Below are 10,653 nucleotides of genomic sequence, written 5' to 3'. Positions count from 1 at the left end.
TACGGCAGCGATATCAAACGCTCATTGGCTCTCACCAGTTTCATCATAGATTGCGACATGCCGTGTTTCCGGTGATGCGTGTTTTGAATGAGAAACGCGCGCCTTTACGGAGTGGATCGGGATAGTATTATTTGCAGCGTTTAACAACTTAAATTATGCCCTGCTCCTCAAACTAAACTATTATATTCCGCCAGAGAGGACTGCGACTGCAACATTTGGACTACTGTGGTACTGCTTTTTGACATTTCTGCAATAAATTCTTGTGATTATACGTGTCTGTCTGTTGTGTTTCTCTTATTGACTGTATACTTTATACACTCATTCTTTATTGGTTGATTTTTTTTTTTCTTTATAAAAATAAAACATTTTTAATGCAATATATTTTTTATTGCACGGTTACATGATTTGTGGATTTTAAGGCTGATTTTCTATTCTATATATATTCTATTTCTATTCTATATAAAATTACAGAGTTTGAATGTAAAAATACAGCTAAATATAAAACTAATAAGATTTACTTTAAAATTACAAAAAAAAGAACATTAAATTGTTAGTGTGGACATAAACCTTTAATATAATGAGCTACATTATTTAATTACAGATTATTTTTGTAATTTTACTTAAATTTGTACATAATTTAAGAAAACAGAAAAAATACTGTATAAATTTTTTTTGTACAAAAAATGAGAATTACTGTAAATTGTCATTCAAGGAATAATACTTAAAATAACAGTCAAGTTGTTAATGTACAGATATTGTTTGTAATTTTACATGAATTTGTTTGTAATTTAAGAAAACTGAAAAAAATACTGTATAAATAATAAGGTAATATTCCCGTATAAAAAATGACAATTACTGTAATTTGTCATTAATGATATAATCCTTAAAATAATGGTCAAGTTGTTAATTTACAGATATTGTTCGTAATTTTACATGAATTTATATGTAATTTATGAAAACAGGAAAATACTGTATAAATAATACAGTAATTTTCCCGTATAAAAAATGAGAATTACTGTAATTTGTCATTAATAATATAATCCGTAAAATAACAGTCAAGTTGTTAATTTACAGATATTGTTAGTAATTTTACATAGTTTTAAACATAATTTAAAATTACAGAAAAATACTGTAAAAAAATTTAGTTGTTTTCCGTAAAATTAGGATTTTTTAAAAAGTGTAATATCAATGGTATGACGTTTCAGATGCGTCAGAAATTACAAAAACATATACATATATATTTAATTGTTTGATCAAAATTATTGCGACAGTTTGGCAGTCGCTGGATATTGGTAGGCCCCCCCCCCCCCAATTCTCCCGTGCTTGACATGCGTAGATGAACAAGGTTCATCCAAGCTTTCATTTAAAACTGAATTTCAAAGTCATGTTATGTCATGTAAAAGAGGTCAGACTCAGTTCATAGAAAGTTTCAGACTTTATAAGAAAAGTATTTTTTTATTATGGAGCACATTCATGGAATATCTGACCTCACAGTTGAGTTTTCTTGATAATTGGTAGGTCAACACAGATGGTTACTTCTCAGAAAACACTTCTTATTTTATGAGCTCATAGATGAGGAAACTGAATAGGGTGATGTTCTCTGGATATCATTGCATGGGAAAAGTGGATTTGGCATCATGTTCAAATGGTCTGAGTGTATTGTGGGAACTGTCAGCTGTGAGTGTTTGATGGGGTGACGAGGTGAATCGGGCAAGTGCAAAAATGTACTTGGCGGGTCAAGGGCATTTAATGTCTGATGGGTGAGGTTTTCATGTAGATGAGGATTTAAACAGCGGCTTTAATGATTTGGCCCATCCTGGATATTTCCAGTAAAATATTCTCCCCTTGTAAAGTGACTAAACCTTCCTGCCATTATTCAACCGTCACTGCCTTTTTGTTCTCTCTCCTGCTCATTTCTCTCTTGCTTGCTCTCTCTCATTTGTCCTCTCTCTGACTCTTTTCCTGTTCATTGAGTAAGTAATTCTGATTTCCTTTTCCTGTCAGCCACAAATTCATAAGTTAATGGTCATCTTGGCAGGACTGCTGAAGGAACAGCTCATCTGTGCGACTGAGTCAGTGCGGGGACTGACACACACCTGAGTCATAATTTAGCATGAAAATAGTGTGTCCAAGTGTAAACATGACCCATCATTCTTCAAAACACTGCCGCTGTCGGATAGCCAACTTCAGAGGTGATGTGTTTTCAGAGACTGTGTGGTCGGACACTTTGAGTTAAAGAATCATAGGTCACTTGGGCACCGAGGAAATTCCATTTTATCTGATGTTTAAAGGCAAACATCAAAACAATGGAGCCGAGGACGCTGAGTCTCCTCAGTCCGAGTGTTACTCTATTCTTTCTCATGCCAGTGTGAGCACACACATTGATTCAGTCATTCTCCACAGATTTGGACGGAGTGGTTGGAAACTTTTCATCTGCCTGGCGGAGTCAGCGGGACTCACTCATAAGACTCACATATGCACAATCAACCCTGTCATTTAAATGGTTTGGACACTGCTTTAGTCAATCAGTGTTGTATAACAACACTATGACTTTGCTTTCATTTCATCACCATAACAATGCCATACTCTGTATGATTTATTGAAAATTAAAAGTAGGATTTGCCAAAGACATGGCCTAGCAGTTAGCACTCAGGCCATGCTGAACCAGATTTGAATCCAAATCCCTTTCCTTCTCTCTCCCTAAAAAAAAATCCGTGGGGTTTGTTTATGTTAAGTGTTTGTTTTTCTACAGGAGGAAAAAGCTTAGCGAGAGACTTTGCGCATTGCGTTCATATTCTGCTGTTTTGTGGCCACGAATTTATATGGATATTTTTCTTACAAAAACGCATTGATTCGCTACAGGAGGCCTTTGTTCACCCCCCCGTAGCCGTGTGAGACATTTTTTTTATTTATTGATGGGTGCTTTTCATTTAACTACTTTTGGACTGATGCATGCAACACCCGCTGAGTGGCATTAAACAGCTTGAAAGATCAAAGACAATTTTTTTATATAACATTTTTATATGACTGGATTCGTCTGAAAGAAGAACATCATATACACCTAGGATGACTTGAGGGTGAGTAATTTATGGGCTAGTTTTCATTTTTGGGTGAACTAACCCTTTAATGCTAACATTAGCTAGTTTTAGCCAGAGGTACCTTGGTGAAGCACACGATGACATTAACGTTCTGCTTGAGCAGATGAAAAGTGTAACTTAATGAGAGTATGACAACCAGAAAATGAACGTTTTCGTCTTCATTGTGATTGGGGTTGAATGCTTAGGGACATTTTACTTTGTCTTGGTTGGATTTAGGAAGTGGAATAAAATTAATTCCATTGCCTATCCTCACAAGATAACTGGAATTAGTATTACAAGTACCCTAGGCACATTGTTTTTCCATTTTTGTAGCATAAACACCATTAAACCGATGCGAGCTTCGGATCTTCCAATGTTTCTCTATGGCGCTGAAACCTAAAGATGTCCGAGTTCCGCTCCCCGTGCAACTGATACTCGACTGCCATTGGCTCATCTGCGTTCAAGGGGAGGGGCTTACCGATAGGTCAATTTGATCTTATTCTTAACTGTAAGACAAGACTCCCAGTCTTATAGCTGCCATATTGAATGTTGCAGATGTTTGCGAGAAAGAAGTCTGCTTGATTGTATTGAATTTGCACTTGTAGTGTACTTCGTATTTTTAAAATTTTCTTGCATATAATATTAATCAAATAAAATGCCACTTAAGTACCGTAAATGCTTGTCAGTATATTCGTTAGTACATTTTAACCATATTTCAAAGAGAATAGAATTATGAAATTACATTTAAAGATGTGTATGTTCAGTCAAAAAGCCACTCTAAAGTTCAGATAATTGCATTTAATATACATTTCAACTATAAAACATGCAATTAAATGCCCCAAAGCATTCCATTCAGTACTCTTTTTAAGATTATGCCAAAGGGTACTTTTTTCATAGGAGTTAATCGATTATAAATATTTGATTTGATTTGATTTGATAGGGTCAGACTATTGTTTTTAAGTTTGACTTACATGAGGTAATGTTGCAGTGCATAACAAAGTTACCGGCCAACTGGCGATTTACTTTATTTTGTTTACTTGCCAAAGTCAATTTTTTCTCACATTGGTGTTTGGTGAGCATTAATTTTGGACTATGGTCTCAGTATTTTGTTCTCTCTCTCAATCATTTGGATTTGGTTAATTTAAATTGTTGATAGGTTGCTAAGACGTGAGAGGATTCGTAATGCCAACTGTAATAAACTCAAAACTTGCATTACAATAGCGAATTATTTTGCACAGACTGATATTTCTCTCTCCCTCTTCCTTTCTGTTTTCCCTGGGTTTTGGAAACACTTGCAGCCTGTGTGTGTTGGCCACCGCCTGTCTCGAGCTCAGGACAGCTGCACTGGCTGCCGAACTCATTTACATTCACACACACACACACGCAGTATATTGAATATGACATACACCGTAACACACAGTCCATTAAGCTGGATCTGTTACATGCATGCCTCGTCTACACCTCTTTTCCACACCTCCTTTCAGATTCTACTACTCTCCTCTACTCTCTTTGTCCTTGTGTCTGCACAGCTGTGCATCAGCTGTCTGTCTCTCTCTCAGACCCCAGAACCAGCGCTGTCACTCCGCACTGGACAGCTGCCACCTCACACACACACACACACACAGACCCCCATTCCATGGCTTTGCGGGACACAAACATATATACAAACACAAATCACATATTTACAGAGACCTTGTTTTTAATGGGGAGGGAATAACAGCAATGCCAGGCGATGCTGGAATAACAGCATGTGTGATTTAAAAAAAAAACTGTAACCTATAAGTGCATATACACTACCGTTCAAACGTTTGTGACTTTTTTTTTCTCACCAAAGCTGCATTTATTTGATCAGTAATGCAGAAAAAAATAATATTGTGAAATATTATTGCAATTTAAAATACCTGTTTTCTGTTTTATTTTAAGATGTCATTTATTGTGATGGCAAAGCTGAATTTTCAGCAGCTGTTTCTCCAGTCTTTAGTGTTACATGATCCTGCAGAAGTTTTCAAGAAACAATTTGTATTATTATCAATGTTGAAAACAGTTGTGCTGCTTAATAATTTAGTGGAAACCATGATACTCTTTTTCAGTGTTTTTTTTTTGATGAATAGAGATTTCAAAAGAACAACTTTTATTTGAATTAGAAATCTTTTATAACATTGTCATTGTCTGTACTACTACCTTTGAGCAATTTCATGCATAATTTCTGAATAAAAGTATTAATTTCTGTCAAAAAAAAAAAACTCTTACTGACACCAAAATTATGAATGGTAATGTGTATGTAATGTATGTTGACATGTGGTGCTCATACAGAAAATGAATCCAGCCAATCCCATTCCCTCTCTTCTTTCTCCTATATTGGATTTGTCAGCTTAAAAAAAAGAAGCCTAATGTGCAAACAAACACAAATCCCATATTCACAGAGACAAAGGGTTGGTGTTAATGGAAAAAAAATGGCATGCTGTGTATTGTGTAACTTAATTTTCTAATGTGTTTTGATATATGTGGCTGCTGGAATGGCAGTATGTTGATTTTGGGAGAATTTCTAAGCTTGATGGACCACCGGTGTAAATGAAGTGATCTCAAGTGATTATATCTATTCTGTCCAACTGACTTCATTAGTTGTAGAAAGGTGGAGGTTCCCCTCATCACATGCTATGACATCATATGAGATCATATTTCACCTCAAAATTGAATGGATAAAAATATAATAGTCAAGACAGTACATTTCCACTATGAAATGTGGAAATCCAGCATGAATGGGATTTTAAATGCTACAAATGAATTTGGGCATCACAAAATTATAGTGTTCAATATGAAAAACAATGTTTAACGGTGTTATTAAAAGATTACATTTACCAGTGATATAAATGCTTTCGTTTTTTAAAGATTAACTTTTAAGTGAACGTTTGATGATGGCAAAAGTCATCTAAATGTAAAAATAGGGCAAATGAAAACAAAAAACGATTACCAAAACTGTAATATCTGCCTATAACCGATGCAGTACCAATGTTTTGTGCATCCTTAGTACAATATGTGGAAATTTAATTGAATCGTTCTCTCTCGTTCTTCCTCAGGTATGTCTGTAGAAGATAGTTCAACTCTGGACAGGTAACCTGGTGTCACTGTTGCTATGGCAACACAGATGCTGCCGTTGTTGCCTGCCCTCCTCACTGTCCTCCTCGTTTCCTGGACAGCGGCCCAGGACGTGGATTGGCATTTTGACACTGGTAAGACTGTCAGGTGTTCTGATCGTGTGCTGCTTCTGTCATACATCACAGCTAGTGTGAGAAACACCCTTTCTCAGTTTATTTAACTGTGGCTTTGTGGTCCGACCCTGAGGATGTGTGGGTCCTCCCAAAGTCCTAAAGTCAGATTTACTTTAATCAGTCTTCTCTCCTGTCTTTAAACTCTTCCAGTCCACTTTTCTTTTTTTCCCTTCTTTTGTGTTTGTTGGGGTTTCTAATGTGTTTTAATGCCTGTGAAATGTTTCTGTGGTCATTAGAAGTCATTATATTCAGTCCCAGTCTCTGAATGATGGCTTATGATCCATGTGTATGGGCTGCAGTGTTTTTCTCCATGACCAGTTACTGATAGTTAATCATGTAATAAGCTGGAACGTCTGCATGGATAGCTTGCCAGTGACTGAAAGGGAAAAGGAGGGGACAGGCAAAGGGAGATAGTGGGGGGAATTCACAAAAAAATGAATTGATACTGATAGAGTAGTTTCTTGCGCACACTAAGTACATTTATGTGCCGTTATAACGGAGGTAAAACAGATTTTTGTCTTAGAATACGTGGCAAAATTATCATATAATATGCCACCTCTGTTTTGGAGAACGCGCACATGAAGAGGCTAGTGACCAAATTTAAATAATTGCAGCAGATTCAGTGTATATATATAAATACTAAGTGCAAAAAGTAGCTTAATTGTTCAGTGCAGGAGTTTTTAAACTTTATAGTACCAAGGACCCCAAGAAATGATGATCTCTATACTAAAATATAAATGCAGCAATATAATTTAATGTAAAAGGCCAATTTATGTTGTCTGTGAAATATTAAGCATCATATTAAATAGAGACACGTTGCATTGAAGCAAATTATATAAATCCAAAATTATGTGAAATTCTAATTTTATTAAACTTATACATTCCCATTCAAAAGCTTGGGGTCAGTAAGATTTTTGAAAGAAGTCTTTTATGCTCACCAAGGCTGCATTTATTTGATCAAAATACAGAGAAAGCAGTAATATTGTGAAATATCAATTTAAATGAACTCTTTTCTGGATTAATATATTTTAAAATGGAATTTATTCATTTGATGGTAAAGCTGAACTTTCTGCATCATTACTCCAGTCTTCAGTGTCACATGATCCTTCAGAAATCATTCTAATATGCTGAGTTGCTGCTCAAGAAACATTTCTGATTATTATCAAAGTTTGAAATAGTTATGCTTAATATTTTTGTGGAAACGGTGATAGGTTTTGTTTTCAGGGTTATTTGATGAATAGAAATGTCAAAAGAACAGCATTTATTTGGAATTATTATTATTATTTTGTAACATAATAAATGTCTTTACTGTCACTTTTGGTTTAAATTTACTGACCCTTTTGTATTCTTTTGAATTCAGTTTTTTTCCTAACATTTTCCACAAACCCACCCTCTGCAACAGTTGATTATAGTGAGAATGATGTGTTTCCTCAGGAGAGAGAGATGAACGTGGAGGTGCATATAGATCAGAAGCAAAAAAATGACTGCATTCGTGTCACTGAGACCGTTCGTTGTTGAAACTAGAAGACATCTGCTTACAATCCAGAATGACTGTAAAGCGCAGCTCTCATCTGCTCTGTATTAGCTGGAGATGTGTGAGATAGACAGATTTCGAGTCATGGAGAGAGAACGCATTTTATTGGCAGCAGAGTGATGATGTAATGAAATAGGCACCTGTCCACAGTGTGACTCTCTATCTGTGTGTGTGTGTGTGTGTGTGGGTGGGTGGGTGTCTTGCTGGTTGGGCAGGGTTTGTTTTCCAGCCTTTGCATTCTTATCTCATGACTCACTTTACAGCAACTGACCCCCCAACCCATCACCCCCCTCTTCAACACACACTGACAGGCACACCCTCTGGACTGACACACAGGCACGACTGACATTATTTCAACGCTGTGTTTGTGCCAGAATTTTTCTCTACTGTCCTCATTTCATCTCTTTACTTCATTTTTTCTGCTCCCTGCACTACATCTGTAAGGCATTGCCGAAGCAATTCCAACAATGCAGAATTGCATTGGGATTTTTGTGAGAGTTTGACATTGTGCCATGTGTTGGACTTCATTTACCTATGTTTCTTAAGCACAGAAATGTTCCAAGAATTCAGCTAAGACTGATAAAACCTTGCTTCAGTGATGTCCTCAAGGTTTTATTTTATTTCAATAAATAATGAATAATAATTTTATCATAAATATCAAACTTGCGTTGAATACCGTAATTCATACAAGTATTAAACAAAAGCCTATAATGAAGTTTTCTTTTCTTAAAAAAAGAACTACAAAAATCTTTTTTTATTTAAGTATTTTAATCTATGAACACAGGAATTTTCAAACATTTTAATGCCAGGGACCCTGAAACATGACAGAACCCCTTTTGTAGCATATAGTGGCAACTATATAATGTCATGTAAGGAGATTATGGGACTACATGTCAGACATAATCATATAAAAAATTATATTTAAAAAATATGTTATGTTTAAATAATATATTTTGTTTACATGTAACTTAAAAAAATTATGCAAAATAAAAAAATCTGTTTTCTCCTAAATTTCTGGTGGACCCTTAAGAAACTTCTTTCAGAGTTATCTTCTGAATGGACAGCTCTGACATGATTTTTTTTTTTTTTTTTTGATGGATTTCATTGATTGATTGATTGCCTTTTATTTAGTTTAGAGTAAGTCTATGATACGTAATAATTTAGATTAAAAAAAGTAAGGGTAAACATGCATGTGTCATAATGTTATTTTAGTATTATACACTATTGTTGTATTTAATAATATATTGAATTGCCTTTTTTTTTTTTTTTTGATTTCTCAGAATAAGTGTTTTTTTTTCTACCATCCTGATTCTTCATGATGTGTATGTTTCATTTTTGTTAGTCTTGTTCTCAGAGCCTGTCTGAAGTGTTTCCTTTGTAACACACAGCTAAGTGTCGCTACGCTCTGGGGATGGAGGACGGCACCATACCCGACTCTGACATCACCGCATCCAGCGCCTGGTCCGACTCAACCGAGGCCAAACACGGCAGGTAAGCGTAGTGCACATGCTTTCAATTCACACACTGCTTTCTTGTTGCGTGCTTAATACAATATTCTCACTCTCATTTTGTGTTTGTGATTTGTGGTTGGTTGTTTGTGTTTGTGGGCTCTGTGAGGCTCATGAGGGGACGTGATTAGGTTACATGAGATGTCAGTAATGGAGCGTATCCTGATATAGAGCATTAGGTAATGACATTACAGCACTGTCTGTCTGGACTAAACTCACATGCTGCTGAATACAGGCCAATACCACACACGGTAGCAGATGCAACACACACACACACACACACCAAACACAAAAGCAGACACAAAACGACACCTGACTAATTAGCTTTGAGGTTAGCATCACTATCCCACCCTGAAACAAATAGAAGCGTGTGTGTGTGCGAGGGGTGCTTCTGTCTTTTGGCAACACACAGATCATGTGGTTGTTATTAAGTCCACATTCTGTTTAAGACAGCAAGGGGATTTTGCACAGAGGGGAGAGGAGCTTACAGGAAAAATGGAGCGAGGGAGAGGTGCAAATAGCCTTAAACAGAGAAGGGGAATAAAGAAGAAGAGGGTGGAGGTTAAGAGGAATGATGGGGTGCTGAGAGGGCGCTGAAGATGTGATTGATGGTGGGGATACAGTGCTTTAGGGGTGTGTGTGTGATGTTTGTATGTTAGGGAGGGTTCTCACACATGATCTCTCAGAAGAAAAGCTGTGTGACAATATGCTGAAGACCAAGAGATATAGTGAGAGAAAGACCAAATAAAGAGGAGCTGCAACTAACAGCTATTTTGATAATCTGTTGAACATGTATTCCACAGCTGGCACATTGGTGTCCTTCAAACAATGTGCAAAGATGTCTGTATAATGAATGTAATGTATACTATTTATTGTGCACAAAAATGGTATAAAATGTGTATGGTAACACTTTACAGTAAGGTTCAACCAAGGTTTAAGTACAACAGTGCAGAACCGACCTTGGTTCTAGAAGTATTTTTACCATTCATTGGTAAAATTCAAATCCAGAGATTTTGAAAATGTCTTCAAAAAGTTATAAGCTATGAACAAAACCAACCAGCTATGAGGTGAATCACAACATTTCCAAATTTGATTTGAAGCAAAAAAAGTATATGAAAATATGACAAAGACAAATGTAAAAAGACTTGTGTGCTTAAGACTGTGGGCATCAGAAAAATAAAGTAAAAAAAATTTTTTTTTGATTTTACATATATAATTTATTTTACATTAAGTATATATATATATATATATATATATATATATAT

At 35.8% G+C, this 10,653-nt stretch overlaps 1 protein-coding gene across 4 annotated transcripts in view; it reads left to right on the top strand.

The window, feature by feature from the left end:
* The window catches only part of ddr1 (discoidin domain receptor tyrosine kinase 1), a 41,172-nt gene that overhangs the window by 6,981 nt on the left and 23,538 nt on the right, over positions 1–10,653 (top strand). For 3 of the 4 annotated variants that reach the window (XM_016531980.1, XM_016531981.1, XM_016531978.1), the window contains exons 2-3: positions 6,155–6,307; positions 9,269–9,371. In XM_016531980.1, the coding sequence (XP_016387466.1) occupies positions 6,211–6,307; positions 9,269–9,371 (200 nt within the window). In that variant the 5' untranslated portion in view covers positions 6,155–6,210. Of the gene's footprint in view, positions 1–6,152; positions 6,308–9,268; positions 9,372–10,653 lie in introns of all 4 variants that reach the window. The other variant, XM_016531979.1, reaches the window with a different exon arrangement.

Source organism: Sinocyclocheilus rhinocerous, unplaced genomic scaffold, assembly GCF_001515625.1.
Source record: "Sinocyclocheilus rhinocerous isolate Xijiao unplaced genomic scaffold, SAMN03320098_v1.1 scaffold241, whole genome shotgun sequence".
Taxonomy (NCBI): domain Eukaryota; kingdom Metazoa; phylum Chordata; class Actinopteri; order Cypriniformes; family Cyprinidae; genus Sinocyclocheilus; species Sinocyclocheilus rhinocerous.
The sequence above is the reverse complement of the archived record's forward strand: the minus strand, read 5'-3'. Positions and strand labels throughout refer to the sequence as shown.